Source organism: Pleurodeles waltl, chromosome 5 (genome assembly GCF_031143425.1).
Source record: "Pleurodeles waltl isolate 20211129_DDA chromosome 5, aPleWal1.hap1.20221129, whole genome shotgun sequence".
NCBI lineage: Eukaryota > Metazoa > Chordata > Amphibia > Caudata > Salamandridae > Pleurodeles > Pleurodeles waltl.
In genome coordinates this window covers 975185098-975206325 of record NC_090444.1, presented here as the reverse complement: position 1 = coordinate 975206325, position 21228 = coordinate 975185098, and the positions used below count along the sequence as shown (strand labels likewise).

At 41.9% G+C, this 21228-nt stretch overlaps 1 protein-coding gene across 3 annotated transcripts in view; it reads right to left on the bottom strand.

Moving 5' to 3' along the window:
• PHACTR2 (phosphatase and actin regulator 2) overlaps window positions 1–21228 on the bottom strand; it is a 786224-nt gene that overhangs the window by 580630 nt on the left and 184366 nt on the right. For all 3 annotated transcript variants that reach the window (XM_069235123.1, XM_069235126.1, XM_069235127.1), the window contains exon 2: window positions 9667–9738. In XM_069235123.1, the coding sequence (XP_069091224.1) occupies window positions 9667–9738 (72 nt within the window). The remainder of the gene's footprint in view (window positions 1–9666; window positions 9739–21228) is intronic.

The following is a 21228-nucleotide window of genomic DNA, read 5'->3' as shown; positions in this document are numbered from 1 at the left end:
GGATTCAAAATCTGTTATCCACTGCTATAGTATAGCAACAGTTCCTACATCATAAGGGGAAGCACTCACTTCTCTATAATTGCACACATCAGCATAGTCTCCAGAGATTATTGTTTTGTAGGGGGCAAAGGGGAAGGAGAGGAAATGCACAGAATGTGGTCAGGGTTGGGAACCTAATACCGAACATAGTTAGGTTGGTTGACCAGACACCTGGCTATGAGTGGTTCCCTCCATGATTCCTTTACTTCAGTGCTCCTAACATGAGTAGGAGAAAAGGGTGTGGGGGGGCAATACATAACACAAAATTGGAGAAGTGTAACTGGTGGATTCTCTATTACATCACAGTCAACTTGAGCATCACTCTCTTTATTTGTCTGATGCCACGTAGAACCTCTTGGTGAAAAACATCACCACTAGTTTCAATTAGCCATGTATAATTCTATATGTCTGCAGATACATGGATTTCACTCATATTACACACATTTCTATATATCTCAATATTCTAACTAACTGCAGTTGCCAACAATGTCAAGGTTTAATCTAATCACAGTAGGGAAAGGATGGGAAAGTGTATGTAGGGAGGAGTGAAGATGAACATGTGAAGACATACTGTTGTATGTTATGACAGAGTATATTGTATGTGCAAAGTATGTGAAGGACATTTAGGATTTTAACCCAGTCAAAAAGATGGTTTTGCACTGCAGTTACCATCAACTTTGCAAATACATTCTCTGCCTGCTTAGGTAGTTCACATTATAGGTGCAATCTGTTTTATGAAGTGGTGCATAGCTGACAGAGTTTTTATGTGGTTTGAGCCAAGCTTTTTCTTATTAAGGACTGACAAGAATAAATGAACCATATCATAATATGTGCTGATCAAATTACTTTCACCTTTGCAACTACTACACAATAAACAGTCTATGGCTAACCTAATCACAATAGAATTGAGCCTCAATACATAATATGTAATAATATTGCAGAAACAAGCTGGTAAAGGGTAGACAAGTAAGGATATCCATCACGTTAATCTTGAACCTAACTTACAGTGCACCTTCATCCCATGCGTCTTTTAAACAATAAACAGTAGTGGCTTTATGAGGAGTAGAATATAATTGATACAAAGGATAAACAGACAACCACATAAAACAACCAAGATCTAATAAATTATCTGACACCCACTAAACAACTAGTTCACTTCATGAGGCCCTTTTTGGACATTTTACATTTTGAATATGTAACTCATTCATTCACTTATTTGGTTACTCTGAAGAAATGTCAACTTTCATATAATATGTCAACAAACTAGATCACCACCCCCTCTTCTAGCAGCTGTCTTTAGAAAATGCTTCCCTGTGAGAAATTGGGTTGTTGGTTGCGTGGTGGGAAACCCTGCTCAAGCAAACAGCCACAATCCCTGTCACAGTGAACCACTAGACGTCACTTAATTACCATGTTCTTAACTCTCTGGTAGGTTGGCACAGAAGCAGTCAGGCTCAACTTAGAGGCAATGTTTAAAGTTTTAATGCAGCACTTAAACAATAATAAAGTGAAAACACAACACAAGAAAAATCACACAGCAATTTAGGAAAATACTGTAAATTGTAATACATTATTTGACACCCAAACAATCCACAAACAAATCCAATCAGCAGAACCGGAGTTATACATTTTTAAAGTTTAAGATGAAAACTAGCACCTCAAAGCTCATCGCTAAGTGCATAAATCTAGTCATGTCAGAGTGGACCAAAGTGGAAAGTTAGGACCAGCTGTGATGGAGTGTGGGCTGGATGCAAGAAATGGATTGGGCCTGGTCTCTACTTACCTCCGGACTTTGAAGAAATTTGGCAGAAAAATGACTGAGAAGGTAAAGTTCAGCAGGGCAAGGCAGCTGGTGGTGTCCGGGGCTGTCAGAGAGCCACTGGCTGAAGTCGCAATTAACTATTCTTCATTGTGACTTAGGGCTTGATTTAGATTTTGGCAGATGAGTTACTCCATCACAATGGTGACGGATATCCCATCTGCCAAAATATTAATCCCATTATTTCCAGTGGAAGTTATATTTCGGCAGACGGGATATTCGTCACTGTTGTGATGAAGTAACCCATCCGCTGAAATCTAAATCAGGCTCTTATTCTCTTTTTTGGAAGTTTAAGATCTCCAACAGGATGAAGATTCAGGCTGCAACTGATGAGGCCTCCATGAGGCCAGATACCCCTTCTAAAAGGAGTCTCTGAACAGGATTTGCAGCTGCTCAGAAGAATATAGCGGGAGCTGCCGCTAAGTCACGCCAACTGGTAATGCACCTTAGGTGGATCGATGAGCAGGTTGGTCCTTTTTTTTTTTAAGTCCCCCTTTCAAAAGTGCTAGAAATTTCATGCCTCCCCGCCCTGGTCCCAGTCTGTTTGCAGTCAAACAAAGCTAGTGGGAAGTTCTTTGTGTAAAGGCAGAGCACACCCTATTGACTAGCAATTTGGGCTGTGTCCAGCTCCATCCCCTTCTACCACCAACCCTCATCCTGCCAGTTGTGGCCCATCCAGACACACCTACCCCTGTATTGTGTGGCTGTTTGGGAGGAATATACAAAAAACAACTGCCAACTACACCCAGCCATGTGACTCAGGAACAGGCTGCAGGCACCAACTAGTTATGACAGGGAAATGCTACATTTTTAAAAGTGCCATTTTCAAAACTGTCGCTTAAAATCTGACATTACAATGGAAGATGATTTTATATTAGAATTTCTCAGATACTGTAAGGAAATGCCTCCTTGGCATGGTTACCCCCTGACCTTTTGCCTTTGCTGATGCTATGTTTTGATTTGAAAGTGTGCTGAGGCCTGCTAACCAGGCCCCAGCACCAGTGTTCTTTCCCTAACCTGTAGTTTTGTTTTCACAATTGGCACACCCTGGCATCCAGGTAAGACCCTTTTAACTGGTACCCCTGGTACCAAGGGCCCTGATGCCAGGGAAGGTCTCTAAGGGCTGCAGAATATCTTATGCCACCCTTGGGACCCCTCACTCAGCACAGACACACTGCTTGCCAGCTTGTGTGTGCTGGTGAGGACAAAACGAGTAAGTCGACATGGCACTCCCCTCAGGGTGCCATGCCAACCTCACACTGCCTATGCAGTATAGATAAGTCACCCCTCTAGCAGGCCTTACAGCCCTAAGGCAGGGTGCACTATACCATAGGTGAGGGCACCAGTGCATGAGCACTGTGCCCCTACAGTGTCTAAGCAAAACCTTAGACATTGTAAGTGCAGGGTAGCCATAAGAGTATATGGTCTGGGAGTCTGTCAAACACGAACTCCACAGCACCATAATGGCTACACTGAAAACTGGGAAGTTTGGTATCAAACTTCTCAGCACAATAAATGCACACTGATGCCAGTGTACATTTTATTGTAAAATACACCCCAGAGGGCACCTTAGAGGTGCCCCCTGAAACCTTAACCAACTACCCGTGTAGGCTGACTGGTTTTAGCAGCCTGCCACACTCGAGACATGTTGCTGGCCACATGGGGAGAGTGCCTTTGTCACTCTGTGGCTAGTAACAAAGCCTGCACTGGGTGGAGATGCTATCACCTCCCCCAGGCAGGAGCTGTAACACCTGGCGGTGAGCCTCAAAGGCTCACCCCCTTTGTTCCAGCACCACAGGGCATTCCAGCTAGTGGAGTTGCCCGCCCCCTCCGGCCACGGCCCCACTTTTGGCGGCAAGGCCGGAGGAAATAATGAGAATAACAAGGAGGAGTCACTGGCCAGTCAGGACAGCCCCTAAGGTGTCCTGAGCTGAGGTGACTAACTTTTAGAAATCCTCCATCTTGCAGATGGAGGATTCCCCCAATAGGGATAGGAATGTGACCCCCTCCCCTTGGGAGGAGGCACAAAGAGGGTGTACCCACCCTCAGGGCTAGTAGCCATTGGCTACTAACCCCCCAGACCTAAACACGCCCTTAAATTTAGTATTTAAGGGCTCCCCTGAACCTAGGAACTCAGATTCCTGCAACCTAAGAAGAAGTGGACTGCTAAGCTGAAAAACCCTGCAGAAGAAGACGGAGACACCAACTGCTTTGGCCCCAGCTCTACCGGCCTGTCTCCCCACTTCGAAAAGACACTGCTCCAGCGACGCTTTCCCCAGGACCAGCGACCTCTGAATCCTCAGAGGACTGCCCTGCTCTAGAAGGACCAAGAAACTCCTGAGGACAGCGGCTCTGTTCACCCAAGACTGCAACTTTGTTTCCAAAGGAGCAACTTAAAGACAACAGCGTTTCCCGCCAGAAGCGTGAGACTTGCAACCCGGCGACCCCGACTCGACTGGTGGAGAAACAACACTTCAGGGAGGACCCTCCGGCGACTCCGAGACTGTGAGTAACCAAAGTTGTCCCCCCTGAGCCCCCACAGCGACGCCTGCAGAGGGAATCCCGAGGCTCCCCCCTGACCGCGACTGCCTGACTCCCAGATCCCGACGCCTGGAAAAGACCCTGCACCCGCAGCCCCCAGGACCTGAAGGAGGCCCTCTCCCTTGCCCAGGTGGTGGCTACCCCGAGGAGCCCCCCCTTGCCTGCCTGCATCGCTGAAGAGACCCCTTGGTCTCCCATTGATTTCCATTGGAAACCCGACGTGTGTTTGCACACTGCACCCGGCTGCCCCCGTGCTGCTGAGGGTGTGCTTTCTGTGCTAACTTGTGTAGCCCCTCCGGTGCCCTACAAAACCCCCCTGGTCTGCCCTCCGAAGACGCGGGTACTTACCTGCTGGTAGACTGGAACCGGGGCACCCCCTTCTCCATTGAAGCCTATGCGTTTTGGGCACCACTTTGAACTCTGCACCTGACCGGCCCTGAGCTGCTGGTGTGGTAACTTTGGGGTTGCTCTGAACCCCCAACGGTGGGCTACCTTGGACCCAAACTTGAACCCCGTAGGTGGTTTACTTACCTACAAAAGCTAACAAATATGTACCTCCCCCAGGAACTGTTGAAAATTGCAGTGTCTAGTTTTAAAATAGCTATATGTGTTTTATTTGAAAAGTATATATGCTATTGTGATTATTCAAAGTTCCTAAAGTACTTACCTGCAATACCTTTCATGCAAAGTATTACATGTAGAATTTGAACCTGTGGTTCTTAAAAATAAACTAAGAAAATATATTTTTCTATACAAAAACCTATTGGCCTGGAATTGTCTCTGAGTGTGTGTTCCTTATTTATTGCCTGCGTGTATGTACAACAAATGCTTAACACTACTCCTTTGATAAGCCTACTGCTCGACCACACTACCACAAAATAGAGCATTAGTATTATCTCTTTTTGCCACTATCTTACCTCTGAGGGGAACCCTTGGACTCTGTGCATACTATTCCTTACTTTGAAATAGTGCATACAGAGCCAACTTCCTACAGATACCAAACATTACTTTCCGACCTACCTGCTCACAATCAAAGGTTAGCACTTATTAAATGGAATAAGGTAACCCAATGTTATCCCATGGAAGGGGCAGGCCTCGCAGTAGTGAAAAACAAATTTGGAAGTTTTTCACTACCAGAATATGTTAAACTTAAAAGTACATGCCCCACTTTTTAATTACAATGCACCCTGCCCTATGGTTGTCTATGGCCCTATGTTGTAAAAAGAAAATTGAGTTTAAGGCTTGGCAAGGAGGTTGCCAAGTCGAATTTGCAGTTTAAAACTGCTAACAGCTAACAGGCTGCAAGGGCAGGCCCAAGATATGTTTAAATAGGCTGCTTAAGTGGGTGGCACAATAAGTGCTAGAGGCCTGAGTATATGTTATACCTCTTTACTAGGGAGTATAAGAAAATTAAATATTCCAATCAGATGTAAGCCAATTTTAATCTTTTAGGGTGTGAGCACAAACACTTGAGCACTGGTTAACAATGATAAAGTGCACAGAGTCCTAAGGCCAGCAAAAACAAATTCAGCAAATATAGGATGAGTGAAGGCAAAACGTTTGGGGAAAGAGCAGCCTAAGGTTTAACACTCTCCATAACGGAAGAATTGATTTGTACTACCCTAATGGATATTTATAAAGCACACAAACACAGGCACCACACTCCTTCCCCATTCCCTAATGGATTGTTTCAAAATCCTTCCATCAAAAGGATGTTACACTCACAAATACCTTTTGATAATTTGCAGATCCGGCATAATTGAGAAATCTAGTCTGAATAAAATTTTCTTCCATCAGTTAGCTAATATCAAGGCATAATAATGCATTCAGATAATGAAGGACCCTAACCACACCTTTGACTTTCATCAGAGCAATTTCTTTTTATCTGCATCCTCTTCATAAAATGTAAATGAAATTTGAGCATTGTAATCGAAATCAGGGTTGAATAAAAAGTAAAAATAAGTAAAAAGTCTCACTAAAAAGAAAATATTTAGGGGCAACAAATGAGAACCATAAATGTTGAAGTAAAAGTTTGTGTGCATGAGGTACTCCTGGTGGGCATGCATCACCTATACTCCTGCAACTGGTGAAGATGAGTGATTCAGACGCTGGGGTGACTAAAATTATTCTCCAGATCTCTATCCTAGAACATATTTAATGCAAGATGTACTTAAAGACTCTGAGCCATGGGAATGCAGGCATGCCCTTCCACTTCCAGCATTATGCCCATAATACATAAATATGCCTTAAAACATCAACATCTTCTCCCTGTGCACTTGTCAGAAAAGTTGCTGCTCAAAACATTCTTTACAGAATTCCTTTTATTCCCACCTTCTCACAAATGCAAGTTTAACCTTTTAACGTGGACTCCTGAACCTCACAATCTACTCCTCACTCTCTCCCACGTAAAAAAAAACTCTTGGATTTTACCCTTGACATCACCCTATTGTTCATAACACACAATAACAGAGTGGCAAAATCAACAACATTACTCATCCACTGAGTAAAGAAAGTTTAACAACTTACTTCAACAGATTATCCGAATATAGTAGATGATACTCTTCTTTACTCTCGGTTAGAGTCCAGGATGCAATCATTGCAGGTGTTCCTCTATCAGTTGTTGCACCACTTGAGGCAATACTCTGCTCAGTGGCCATTGTGCTAACCAGTTTGGGCAAAATTTACCACATTACACCAGTCCTGTATAAAGTCCATTTGCTGCCCTACAATGAAAGGATGAGTCTCAAAGTATGCTGTCTATCATACAAATCTGCTAATCCTTAGAGCCTAATCTATTATTCATCTCTGGTGGACTAATAGCTTTTATAGTCACAACAGCCTACAAATCAGAGTATTTCTTTCCCAGAAGAAATCATTCACAGGAGCTGTGACTGCTGCCCAGAACATCATAATTTATCTGTGCAACAGCCTTCATTGCATTCTGGAAGCCCTTAGGAAACCACCTTAATTGCTTCTTCCCAAGCTAATTACTTTTTTGTACCAAAATTACTAACAATTTGTTAGACCTAACTGTTATCACATTCTGACATTCTTCCACAATCCTCCTCCTTGCTCTCACTTTAAATGCAAAACATTTTTTTCATATTCACTGCAAATGTGAGAAAGTCTGTTATATGTAACTTGCCAAAGTACCATATTGCAATGGAGCACTTTGAAACAAAGTTAAATTAAGTAAATAAAATGCCCATTTTGCATTTAGGAAATGCTTGTTACATGTGCTTAGGGAATCATAATTAGGAAATCCCTATTTACAATTTCCTAATTAGGAAATCACTAACTGCGATTCCCTATTTGGAGTTGCAATTTTAGGGAATCGCAAAAAATTGGGATTCCCTAAAATGGGACTGCCAATGCCTTTCATACATTTGGAAAGACACTTTTGTATTCAGAAACGGTGGAATTTAGCAATTTGCACTGTTTGCAAATGCAAAAAATGTTTGATACATGTGCCCCTTGGTGACTTGTGCAAATAATTCAAGTTTCATCTAAGTCAGGACTTTTTCTGCGTTATGTATACTATCACCATCGTTTTTTTTACATATTAGCAAGGTTTCTTTTTACTGAAAACTGACTGTTGTTAGTTGAACCTTGCAGTCAGAAGCTTCAAAGCCCTCTCAAATTTACAGACAAGGCGAGTTTAATACAAAATCCCACCACATTAAAAATATACTCACATTTCCTCTTCTCCTTACTGCATACAAACAATATTGCCTTGGTTTTCCATTAGAGTTTTCAATACATTTTTTCTGTCATAAAGTGTATTTTTCATGTAGCACAACGTCCTCAAAATAAATGTGTAGTAATTACTGTTCTTAATGGAGAACATATATATTTTAGTTCAATAAAGTCATCTCAGGGTTCTGGTGACATTTACAAACTGTCTGGACCTCGAGCTTATTGTTTATTTTATCACCAAATCCAAATGTAGTTTTGGACCATTATCCACAGTACTCTTTCTGATACCTCTATAAATTAATTCATATGTATACACATAACGTAAAGGCAGCACCCATCCATACACCGCACTAGTGCATTCATTGACACTGGACACATTGTCCTTCTCTGCTGAACTTTTTTCACAGATGAGGTCATGTACAACTAATGTTCTCTAATGTCTGATGTATCAAACCCCAGTAGAATTCAGTGGCTCTGACAGGTCCACTATCGAGACCCATTCAGTTTATTATAATAAGCAATAATACATTTTGTTATATGAAGCTGGAGGTAATGTCGTGACATAATTATCGATCTTATGTTACTAAAGAAAACTGGATTAAGTTAATTACATTTTTAGAAACTCTCTTCCAATTTTTCTTCACAGCACTGCATTCCAGTACTAAATACCTTGTCATTTCTACAAATATCAAAGACCAAGTGTGATATTCATGCACCCAGCACAACATGGATCATCTGCTGCTCTATTTAACACTGAAGTATTAAAAAAAGTGATGAGCGGGATGCTTAAATTAATCTCAGCTACTCGTAATTACTTGAGCCACATCTAAGTCCATGGCCACAATGCACCTCAGGTTATACCCATCCATATGCTAATCAGCCTTGAGCCTGCTTCAATTTGAACAATCGAGCATGAATTGCTAAGCCAGACCTGGCAGTTCGAGCTGGACTGTTCCAATAGGAGCAAGGTCAAGACCGATTTACAAATGACTGGGTGGAAAGTGAGGTGGCATCGTGTGCATAATAACAATGAGCTGGGGTGCTCCAAGTAATTACCAGTAGCTGAGATTAATTCAAGCATTCCATTCGTCACTTTCTTTGCAGCTCTATTCGACACTGACATCTAGCTGACCTACACCCAGCACTCTTTTCTACAGTTAGTTAGTTGACCTCCACTGCATAGTTTTCTGCCCATACCACTAAATCCTTCCATCACTAAATATACAGGTACCCTGATTCACAGCTTACTTCAGATCCACCCAGCATTACATCTAGCACAGAGATAATTTATCAGGCAAACAACCATGCTGTATAACAACCTCCGTGAAAAAGCAAATGAAATAGCCATATTAGCCACTTTTCCCTCAAACTCTAGATGTAGATGCTCACTCAATATCCCTTAAGAAAGGCTGTTTTACAATACTGTTTTAATTATTTATTTTTTTCGGAAGGATTTTGTTCGCCAATATTTTACAACATTCGTGTACAGTCAAATTGTCTTTCATTATGAGCATAGCAAGAAATTATCTTATTTTACGTGTAGAACATAGACTTGGAGGATCTACTCTTACCTTCAGCTTGCTCCTTTGTTCCAGCATGGCCTGTTGCATTCTGACAAATGCCACTTTTGATCACATGTCCTCCTAAAGTAAAAATAAACTGATGTTGATAACTATTTTCTAAAGAAGGAACAATCAAAAACATTTTACATCATAGTCATAATGACTTTGCTAACCAAAGAAATTACACTTTCCAATTAGTTGTTTTCCTCCTATTTACTCTTGGACAATAAACACTGGTCATGTCTCTGCTGCTCTGTTGTTTGGTTCCAGTATATAGTCTTAGACCCCAAAGATAGTCTCCCAACTGGCTATTTGTAGGGGTGTGTGTTTGGTAACAGGCGAGTGAATGGAGTGTTGCCCTCAGCTGTCATAAAAACAAAATCCCATAATGACGCCCATTTGCTGAGCTAGCTGCATTAGTACAGTTAAGTTGCATCTTCAAAGAGGACTGCTATGGAAAGGAGCAGGAAGATTAATTTTGCATGGTGAGTGTTGACATCCAAAGATATGTACTGCAAAATATTGCGGGGTAGATAATTTTGAACTAGGACCAGCATTTACGTTGCATCTTCAAGAAAGCCTATGTGCAAATACATCAATATATTGTGCACATAAAAAGCTGTAAATCCAACAATAGCACAGCAGCAAAATAAAACAAATAAACATGTAAATGTGAATAGTGAGTAGCATTTTAGCTTTATTATATGCGAAGACATTCAAACTGCCACCGATTCCTAAATAAATCCATTAACAAACAATTAAAATGTCATAGTGTCAGCAAAGTAAAAACTTCAAAGAACACACTACGGCCCATGTGTAAAAAAGGACTACTTGCTGTCCCATCACCAAAAGATAATGGGAACACAAATGCAAAAGTGCAACCATACATGAAATCGACATTCTCGATTCCCCAGCATCAAAACACAATGGAAAAACATTGGAAATATGTAACGATACACAAGATGCCATAGCCTTGATTGAAAGCCTACCCGATCAATGTCAAACCATGAAAAACACACGAAAGCCATTAGCTGAAGGGGCTGACACATGTGCCATTATCTCTCTGTACTTCTTTTCATACCTTTTTGAAGAATTGATTACAACACTGAAGCTAACGTTGACTGTTGCTAGACCTAACAAGCCAAAATGTCTGGCTTTAATGTGCTATCAAATGCAAACAGTATTTGTTCATGCCTATATCTGGTTGCTCCAGTTCATTGAAACCAGTTCCATTGACATTGGTTGTAATATTGGTTAGAATTGTTGCGCAACTGGTGGTAATATTGGGGGTGGTGATGATGATGGCGGTGATAATGGTGGCAATGGTATTGGTGGTGGTATTAGTAGTGACTATACTCATGTTCGTAGTGTTAACAGTAGTGGTGTCAATGGCAGTGGTGGTATTAGTAATGATGGTAGTAATTTTCAATGATGGTAATGGTAGTGGTATTAATAATGGTGTAATCAAAGTGGCAGATGGTGGTATCGATGATGATGATGGTACTTATAGTGGCGTTAATGGAGGTAGGGGCAATGGTGTTTGCAGTATTTTTGATGGTAAAAATTGTGGTAGTAATGATGGGGTTAATGGTAGTGTTAGCGGGGGTGGATTTGATTGTATGTTGGTTGTGGTAATAGTGGTGGTGGTGGTAATGGTTATGGCAAGGAGGATAGTGTTGATGGTAATGATAATGGTGGTGCTAGTCAGCTTAATAGGTGTGGAAATGGTAATGGTGGGGTTAGTAGTTATGGTAATAATACTGGGATTGTGGTCATCGCAGTGGTGGCAGGGGTGGCTTCTCTGCAGTGGCGGAGGGGTGTCATCCCCCTGGCTGAGCCAGCAGATGCAAAATAAAACAATAGCCTTCTCTTGTTTTATTTTTCATAATTTTTCATCTGGTGGCTCAGCCAGCAGAGAGTACAGGGAGGGGCGGGGCTGGGCCACAGGAGGAGGGAGGGGGGAGGAGGGAAGAGTGCACCTAAGTGCGCATGTGTATTTGACTGGCTGCCTGAGGCCGGCAAAACACACGTGCGCAACTTAGGTTTCTCCATCCCAGCTGTATACACAGCCAGGCTGGAGAAACAGCACAGATCCCAGGTTTGCGTCTGAGAGGCAGTGAGTGCTGCTGAGACCAATCCTGACGCTACTTACCTGCTATGTTTAGTATGTAAGCAGCACCCGGATTGCTGGGTAGCCTGTGCTGGTGCCCCAACAGATGCTGGGACACCACAGGAGGAGCAAGGTGGCAGGAGACGGTGGCAGGAGACGGGCGGCGCAAAGTCAGTGTTTTCTTTTTTTTTTTTTTTAAACGTACCCCTCCATTGACATATGCAACGGCTGCTGCTCAGGGGTGGTATTGATGATAGCAGTGGTAGTGTGGGTTGGCATGGTGGTTTTGGAAATGGTAACAGTACTGTGTTGGTGGGAATGGTGGTGGTGTTACTGGTAATAGTGATGGTAATTGTCAGGGAGTAGTGACAGCGCGTCCAGTCCTTATAAATTACTTATACTTGGACACGCCGGAGGTCGGTGAACCTTTTGACCGAGTTGGGTTCTCCTCATCCAAAATAGTCGGATCCCTCAAATCAATAATTAATAATCATTTACAATCAATAACCAATACTCGATTAGTAATCAATCAACAAATTAGTTAAACAGAAAATCAGCAATTAGACACACCATGACCTTTCAGTCAAGAATAACCACACCAGTTTATTAAAAGTTAATGAGTTTATTTCCCTATATTAACAAAGCTAACACAATATAAGTAAGTCTCAAAATCAAATGATATATGTATACGAACATTACTAGCTGTCCATAGCGACGGAAGAAACGCAATCTATGCAAGATTTGGATTATAATGCACTCGGTTATAGCAATGCAAATCACTAATAAGAGTAACTGAATTTTACTAATTGCATACATCGGTCAGCATAACAAGATTTCAATTCATCATGGTGCATCAAATGAATACCTCAACTAACCTCTGATTAGCATTGGCATGTGGGGCTTCATGCACAACTAATTTAGTCAACACAAATTTAGAAAAACTTCTAGCTTAGGCTCTGTCAAAATTAAGCAGTTGGTACCTAAGAAGGAAAACACAATGCATAATACATTTTATCATTTTATAATTACCAATTACAATCAGCATTCAAGGAAAAGTCTTCGTCCTTCAGGTATCGGTTCGATCAGCATGGGGCAGAATTCAAAGGGGCAAAGTGTATGGCAACTTTTCCTTGCAGCAACAAAAATGGGCCAAAAGTTATCGTATGGGCAAGACGGGGTAAAACTAAAGTTAAAGTCTCTAGGGTGAGAATTTCTTAAGTCTCTCTCTCTGGGATAGAGAAAAAGCATCAAAGTGTCATCAAAATGGCTTCTTGAATCTTGCTTCAAAATGGCATCAAAGAAAATGGCTTGCTTCTCTTTGTCCGGTGGGTTTAAGTAAGAAACGTTCCAAATTCTTCAGGGTCTTCCATTGGAGGGTCCATAGGGTGGTTTCTCTTTGACCAATGAATAGTGTCTTTCTCTTAGCACTCATTTATGCATAAGGTGTCCTTGGAGTTTTGGAACACAAGTAGCAACAAAGTTTGCCAATTATTTCTGTATCAGTGTCTTTACTGTCTGCACCTGCAGAAACTGACCTTGCTTCAAAGGGGATGAAACTTGCCTAGCACGAAACCTTGAGATAAGTGTATTAGTCATTTCTACTGGAAAAACACAGCCTTTAAACTTTAATCACGTTTTGTTAATACAAGTGAAAACCACACAGTTAAAATTTGAGACCAGGCAACTATGCCAAAGCCTCTGCTAAATTTAAGCTAAGCATATAACAGTTTCAACAAGAAAATCATAAAATACATCTGCAATTATGACGGATTACTACATTATCGATTCTTCGTGATTAATTAAGCTTGTTTATAATAATGGCGAACTACTTCGTGGGCACATTTTCCCACATACATTATTTTTCTTTGCTAAAATCACATTGCCTTATTCGATTTTGTTACATGATATATAAGCGTTTGTTAGCCTTTCTTTTTCTGCTTCATCAGTAGTCACACTCATAATGGTGCTTTTAATGATAATGGTGGCATTGGCTTTAAGAAGGGCAGTAGTTGTAGTAGCGATGGTGTTCATAACAGTGGTGGTTTTAGTGGTAAAATCTCCATAGAGTCATGGAAATAGTCCTCGACCTGGATACAAAACATTGGTTGGTTTCTATGGCCTGCCTCAGTGTTGCAATCCCTCCCCTTTTCCCTATGTGGGTTTTAGGTCTGGTTTGACAACACAATTGTCTGCTTGGCCTATTGTTACTAGCGTTTTAAAAATACATAGAGTGGGCTTTAGCCCCACCCACAGGTGTATTACTTGCTCACATGTTCCTATTTATTATTTGGAATATAGATCAGCTTTTTATTAAGTGCTTCCAATAGAACGTACAGAAGACATTTAAAACTGAAAAGTACGCTAAATGATCACACCAATTGTCATGTTAAACTGTTCATCTATATGTATTTTATAGTGAAAGCAATCATTTGTGCTACTTTTCTCTCACCATTAGCAAAGACATTAGGGTCAGCTTTTATATGATAAACATTTGTGTATACGTGTGTTTACCTGTAATGACACACCGAAGCCAGATCTATTGGCTTTGACAATGCTTGTTATGGTATGTTGTGTTATGTGTATTTGCAGAGCGTACTATCACCTGGGAGATTCTTTTGGATCTCAAGAAATAGAACGAAGTTCTGATATGTAGTGGTAGGTCGTTTTGGGATTGTCGCTTTCCTTTCTTAATATTCTAATGCGGGTCGTCTAGTCTACTGCACTAGGAGACTGCTCCAGAAAGGATGTCCCTGTGCAATCTGTCTGAAAGAAGATGATATCAACAGCAGAGTCTATGTGGAATAGAATGGTGAAAGTTTTTGAATATGCCCATAGCAAGCACTATTATCCCTGGAGCCAAAGAATGAAGAAGGATGGGTACCCAAAATGAGTGGAATATTTTAGAGAAAAAGGGAAAATAGGAGTGGTGCCCTGAGAAACCTTGAATGCTAAAAAATAAAGGTAACCTTGCTATTGTACAGAATACTTTGAGTGAATCCAAAGTTAGGGGCTGAACCAACCCAACTAATGTGGTCAGTTAGGGACACATGGGCCACCTGGTACTCTTTAAAATGATAACTGTATAGCATGCCCTCAGGAAATAAACTTTGACCATATATGGCACTATCCTGCTACAATTCAGCACATATAGATTTTCCTTGGACACAGTTCCGTGGTTGGAAGAAAAAGCTGAAGTAAGCCTTATAATTTTAAGTAAAGTAGCAGGAGCTGAGGCCCTGGTAATATATATTGGTAGTCTTTCACCGCCATCTTTTTCCAATATAAATGCTGTGCTAAATCATATCAAAGAAAAGCAAGTGAGTGTTCTGTCAGCCAGTGAGAAGTTTCCCCCAAAGCTAAACATGTTCACAGAAGAAAGTAGTAAAAGTACACTCAGACTTTGAAATCTAAGTCCAAGTGTAGTTATATTACTTTTGTAAATTGGAATCCCAATGGAAAACTATGCCTGGAATAGTTTTTCATGCAGATTGCATGGAATAAATCATTAATTCCATTGTGATTAAATTATCTCCTTGTGGAGCTCTCCATTATGGAATCCCCTACACCCCCACCACGTTTGGCAGGGATCGATTTCCTTTTCTACCCTGGAAAGGTATTTACTCCAATATATGGCTGAAGGACATCTCCTACCCTTTTCAGGCTGAAAAGGGGAACTAGATGAGTTGTTAATGCCCACATAAATATGTGTTTGTGGACATTCTTAAACTTCAAAGGCTAAACAAGCAGTTGTGGTGGTGATCACTCCACAAGTAAATGGCTTATGTCTGCCCTCAAACCCTTCATCAATTCCGAACAGGTGTAAATGAGGTAAATTCAGTTGTAAACGTAAGTTTATAGCCAAATTTACCTTTGTGGAAATTTACAAAAAAGACACTTGCTGCAATGGTCAACAGATTTTCATCACAGATTGGAAGAAAAAGCTTTAGAACTAATAATGTAAAACTAGGATGCTAATTGTATTTTAAAAAGAGGCTTACTACATGAAAGTAATGTTTGAGGCACAAAGAGGGAGGTATTACAATGCTCATTAACCCACACTATGCTTGATATCATATTCAAGTCAATGCAGCACCAATCGGTTGTTATTTACCCAATTACTCCAGGCGGTTCACATGATGTTAATACATTATGCCTCTTTCCCCTTGCTGATGCCGAATCCCTGCCTGCTCTACTGAAAGACAAAAGTTATTTGTTGCCCTTCTGTCTGCAGATTTAGCTTTTCCTGGCGCAGGTCCCCTGTCCTGCTCGATGCACATTGATTGAACTCCTACAGGCACATTGCAAGGCATCCATTTCACGAATACTTCATCAACTGCCTTCTCTTGAGTCAAATGTTTGTCATATGGGTCTATGGCACCACAATTCCCCGTGGGACCTTACCTTTCGCTAAAGTGATTTGCCTTCATGCATGACTTTCTCACACGAGCGTGGATGCATTCTCCGCCCCAACTACAATATACATTCTCTAATTCTCTATGGTATAACGCCTCCACCTCACTAAATTGTAGCAAAACTGGTTATCTGCTCTGCTCTTCTTATTGATCTTAGGGCCATATGTACGAACACTTTTTCCCATAGACACAGAATGGGTAAAAACCTTTGCTACATCTGGCCCCTAGTCCTGATGATGGCCTGTCCATTCACTTAGGGTCAAAACGTCCTCAACATTGTTACGGCAGAGGCAGCAATTGTTTGAATTTTCGGTGTAGACCAACATTTCCATGACTTGCAATTCTTACATGAAAACGCCACAAAACGCATATTATATAGAACTTTGTATGATTTCTTTTCTTGTGTGTTATTTTTTTTGCAGCTTACATTTTCACCAGCATTGTGGATTCTCTTAATTCACGCAGTGCATGTTTTGTTTACAATTTTCCTTGCTTCTTCCCATGGCTTACTGCTGACAGGCAGCTCGGAACAATTTCAGTCCATCTGGCAGCATCCCTGATGTTGCCCCATTGTGCTCTCCTTTGAGCCATTACCACCTCCATTAAAATCATTACCGTTACCATTATCGTACTATCACTACCAGTACCACCACCACTATTGCCAACATCTCCAACCCAACCATCAATAACCCTGTTATCACTGTTATCACCACCTCTACCATTAACTCCAGCATTGCCATCATCATCAACCCTGCCAGCATCGTTTGCTGTGCTTCCGCCAAAACAACAAATGAGTTCCAGGGGAAGGGCACCAATGAATAAACAAAAGGTATGATGATAGAGAAGGTGGAGAATAAAAAAAACTGGAGCACAGCTGGTAATTTAAAAACAGCCTATTGATGGGAATTACTCCACACGGAACTAAATGCCATTAGTGACACGACAGTGACACTGCCAGTGAAATCATTGCAGTGAAAATCCTTAGAAAACTTTGAAGTAAACCCCAGAATGTTGACCACAAAAATGTACATTTTAGGTGAACAACAAGACTACAGAGGGCTTCTCAAGCAACCCAGGGTGAAATGGTAATTCCCAGGATTGGACCAGTACACTCCCTTGATACTGCATTATAGTGGATCACTTAAAAAAATCACTTAAAAAGGAAAAGATGCAGTACTCCAGCTGCAAACATTATTTGCTACTGGAATACTAAGAATCACCACCTTGCTGGGTTTCCGTCCGGCCTACCACACAGCTACATGCCTTTAGCAAAGACAAAAAGCCTGTGGATATCTAACTTATAAAATACACTAATAACAAGAAAATCCACAACTACTTCATGATGTAAGGTACCCTCTTTACAGTGGGTCCATATAGGGGGTTCGCAACACTAACTAAAACTAGCTGTGGAAGAAAATTGGTGGTACATTTTACAAGGGTATCACCTAACTGCATGATGCCAAATCATAAAATCAGGCATTTCTGTGTTTACACGTTTAAGGATAAAATTTCATAGGTAAATACTTTACGTTTGTCCCGCTTCAAGGTTGTTTTGTCACTACCTTGGAGACTGAATCTGTAACATGGATTATTGCACGATTGGCCATATACTGTAGTGTGGCGCACTACTTTTTTCTTTTGCCTCTCCGCTTTACATTCTGTGGCTGTATGTTGTTTCTTCCTCTTCCTTGTTTTTGGGCATGACATTCTTTGTTTGTGGTGTCTGTGCCCAAAGGCTGCAAGTTGGAGGGAGGTTCTTTTTTTTTTTTTAAGCTTCATGTAGCGCAAACTGGATCAGAAGAGCACTTTACATGAGTACCACTAATGTACAAATTTAGCAGTTGAAAAATATACAAACTGGCACATTTTAAACAGAAAAAACACAGAAATCCTCAACGGGGATCTCCCGGCACAGTGTGAGGGCCGATACTACAATATTCACTGCTCTCAGGAAACTCATCCCATAATACTTTGTGGGGCATTTCTTTTACAAAACATTGTTGCCCATATCTCAGCCTGTAGCGGCCCTATGACAATGGGACCACCACCAAAACATTCAGCACGACACGCTCTTTCAGTTTGGGTCATGTCTGGGTCACCACACTAGGTTGGGGGTGAAATAATAACCTCTCCCACCATTCAGTGTCTTTTTAAGTTCTCCCATGGATGAAACCTTTGTTTTACAGCAGGGAGTAGTTCGTGTTTTTAAGGGCCTTCTTTATACTATTATTGGAGTAGGCCTGAAAAATGCGTAAGGCACTAAGCTCTCTAGGGGCCAAATATACAGTTACACTGCCTTACTTTCTGCCATTCGATTTTCATGTGGCTATGCTCTCTAGGGGCTGAATATATGGTTACATGACCATGTTTCTAACAAATGCTATTTTTATTGTGCTGTCCTCTAGAGGCTGTTCTGAGCATTACAGTCAAAATACTACAATATTTGCTGCACTCATAAACTCACCCCATAATGCTTTGCAGGGCATTCATTTTAGAAAACGTTTTTGCCCATAACTCACCCTGTGGTGGTCCTAGGACAATGGGATCACCAACAAAATGTTCAGCATGACGCGCTCTTTCTGTCTAGGCCTCCCCTGGGTCCCCATACTAGGTCTGGAGGGACCCCAAAATAATAACCCCTTTTTGAGTTCTCCCATGGCTGGAACTTTTGGTTTACAGCTGGGAGTAGTTTGTGTTTTAAGGGCCATGTTTGAAATATTATTCTAGTAGGCCTACTAGGCCTGAAAATGTGTAATGTGGTTTGTCCTCTGGGGGCTAAATATATGGTTACACTGCATTACATCCTACCATTCTGTGTTCATGTGGTTATGCTCTCTATGGGGCGACTGTATGGTTACATGACCATGGGGGTTATTACAACTTTGAAGGAGGTGTTAATCCGTCCCAAAAGTGACGGTAAAGTGACTGATATACCACCAGCCGTATTACGAGTTCCATAGGATATAATGGACTCGTAATACGGCTGGTGGTATATCCGTCACTTTACCGTCACTTTTGGGATGGATTAACACCTCCTCCAAAGTTGTAATAACCCCCCATGTTTCTTACAAATGCTATTTTTATTGAGGTGCCCTCTAGGGACAGACTGATAGTTTCACCTGTTGGGGTAGATCGGAAAAAGAGGAGTTTGGCTAATCCAACACCTCTTATGGGTGGAAGGACAATCTGTGAATGATTATATTTCCAAAGACCTGTCCACAGTGTCATATTCCTCAGCAGACATGGCCATAGATCTGGTGAACACAGCTGGAGCGCACATTGCAAAGAGTGACAAAGTCGGCATTCCCCATTTTGCCCTGGGCCCCAAAAGATTTTTAATTGCTGGCAATCCAATTTGTGTGGAAATGGTATGTTGATAAGGTGCTACCCATGGTGTGTTCAATTTCCTGTGCACTGTTTGAGAAATTAAGTTCATTTTTGCAGTGGCTATTTACATTCACCACAGGATACAACACAGTGACACATTACTTGAATTAACTTTTCTTTGTCGGCCCAATAGGCTCCACAGATTACCAACACATGTTGGACTGTTTAAGGGTGCTCATGGCAGATATAGGTGTTTCCCTGATAGCAGAAAAGACATTATGACCTGACAAGAGGATGACATTCTTGGGTATTGACATCGACACTGTTAGAAATGGGGTCTTTGGTTGGCAGTCAGGTTACCCCCTCTCCAAGCAAGGACCCTCACTCTAGTCAGGGTAATTCACACACAATCCTAATTATCCTGTGCCCACCCTCTGGTAGCTTGGCACTGAGCAGTCAGGCTTAGCTTAGAAGGCAATGTGTAAAGATTTGTGCAATACATCATGCAATAACACAGTATAGCACCACAAAAATACACCACACATTGTTTAGATTAAATATATAATATTTTTCTGGTAAGGAGCAGGCCAAAACGATTAAGACTCAATAAGTCCACGTTGAAATATCACTTAGAAAATTATATAAAGAGTCTTTAGTTCTTAAAAAGCAATGAATGTCTCTTGCAAGCACAAAGTACTTGGTTAGCGTTCAAATTCTCAACAAGGGACCGCAGAGGAGGAATGGCGTGGAAAACGGGGCGGTGTGCCTCATTTTTTCCGGCATACACAGACGATACGTCATTGAGTTTTCACACAGGGCAGGTTTTGTGTCCATTTCTGGCTAGGAGACTGGGATCCTCTTCGGGTTACGGGGTTTTCGGACGCCCCGGGGAGGATGCATTGAAATCCTGGGCGTGCAGGACGAAGTCACAAGGGCTGAGTCGATCCGGTGGGCGATGCGTGGAAATTTCTGCTGCACGGCAGGTGCTGCGTCAATTCCTCTCAGGAAGTCGGGCTGCGTCGTTCCGACTTGGCTTTGCGTCAATCCAGAGGGCCGTACATCAAATTTCCGGTCGCAACGCTGGCAATGCATCAATCTCTTCGTCGGGAAGTCGGGCTGCGTCGTTCTGGTTCGGCATGCAGTGATTTTCTCACTGTGAGGCAGGCTGTGTGTTGTTTCTTGCAGGCTGTGCATCGATTTTTGCTGCACAAGGAGTTCTATTGCAGGAATGAAATCTTTTTGGTCCTGATACTTCAGGGAACAAGAGGCAAGCTCTTTCCAAGCCCTCGGAGAGCACTTCTCAGCACAGCCAAAGAGCAGCAAGGCAGCAGGGCAACAGCTAGGCAGCAGTCCTTCTCAAAAAAGCAGTCCAGGTGAGTCCTTTGGGCAGCCAGGCAGTTCTTCTTGGCAGGTTGCCGGTTCTGGTTCAGGGATTCTTCACCAGTGGTATCTTGTGCAGAAGTGACTGAGTTGATAGGGTCAGAGACCCTGCTTGAATACCCAAATGTTCCTTTGAAGTGGGGGAGAATTCAAAGAGTGGCTTAGATGTGCACAAGGTCCCCTTTCAGTTCGATCCTGTCTGCCAGGGTCCCACTCGGTGTGTGGCAGTCCTTTGTGTGAGGGCAGGCTACTGTCCTTTGACACATAAGTGTCAGGCCCGCCACCCTCCCACCCCAGGAAGACCCATTCAATGTGCAGATGTGTGCAAGTGTGACTGAGCAT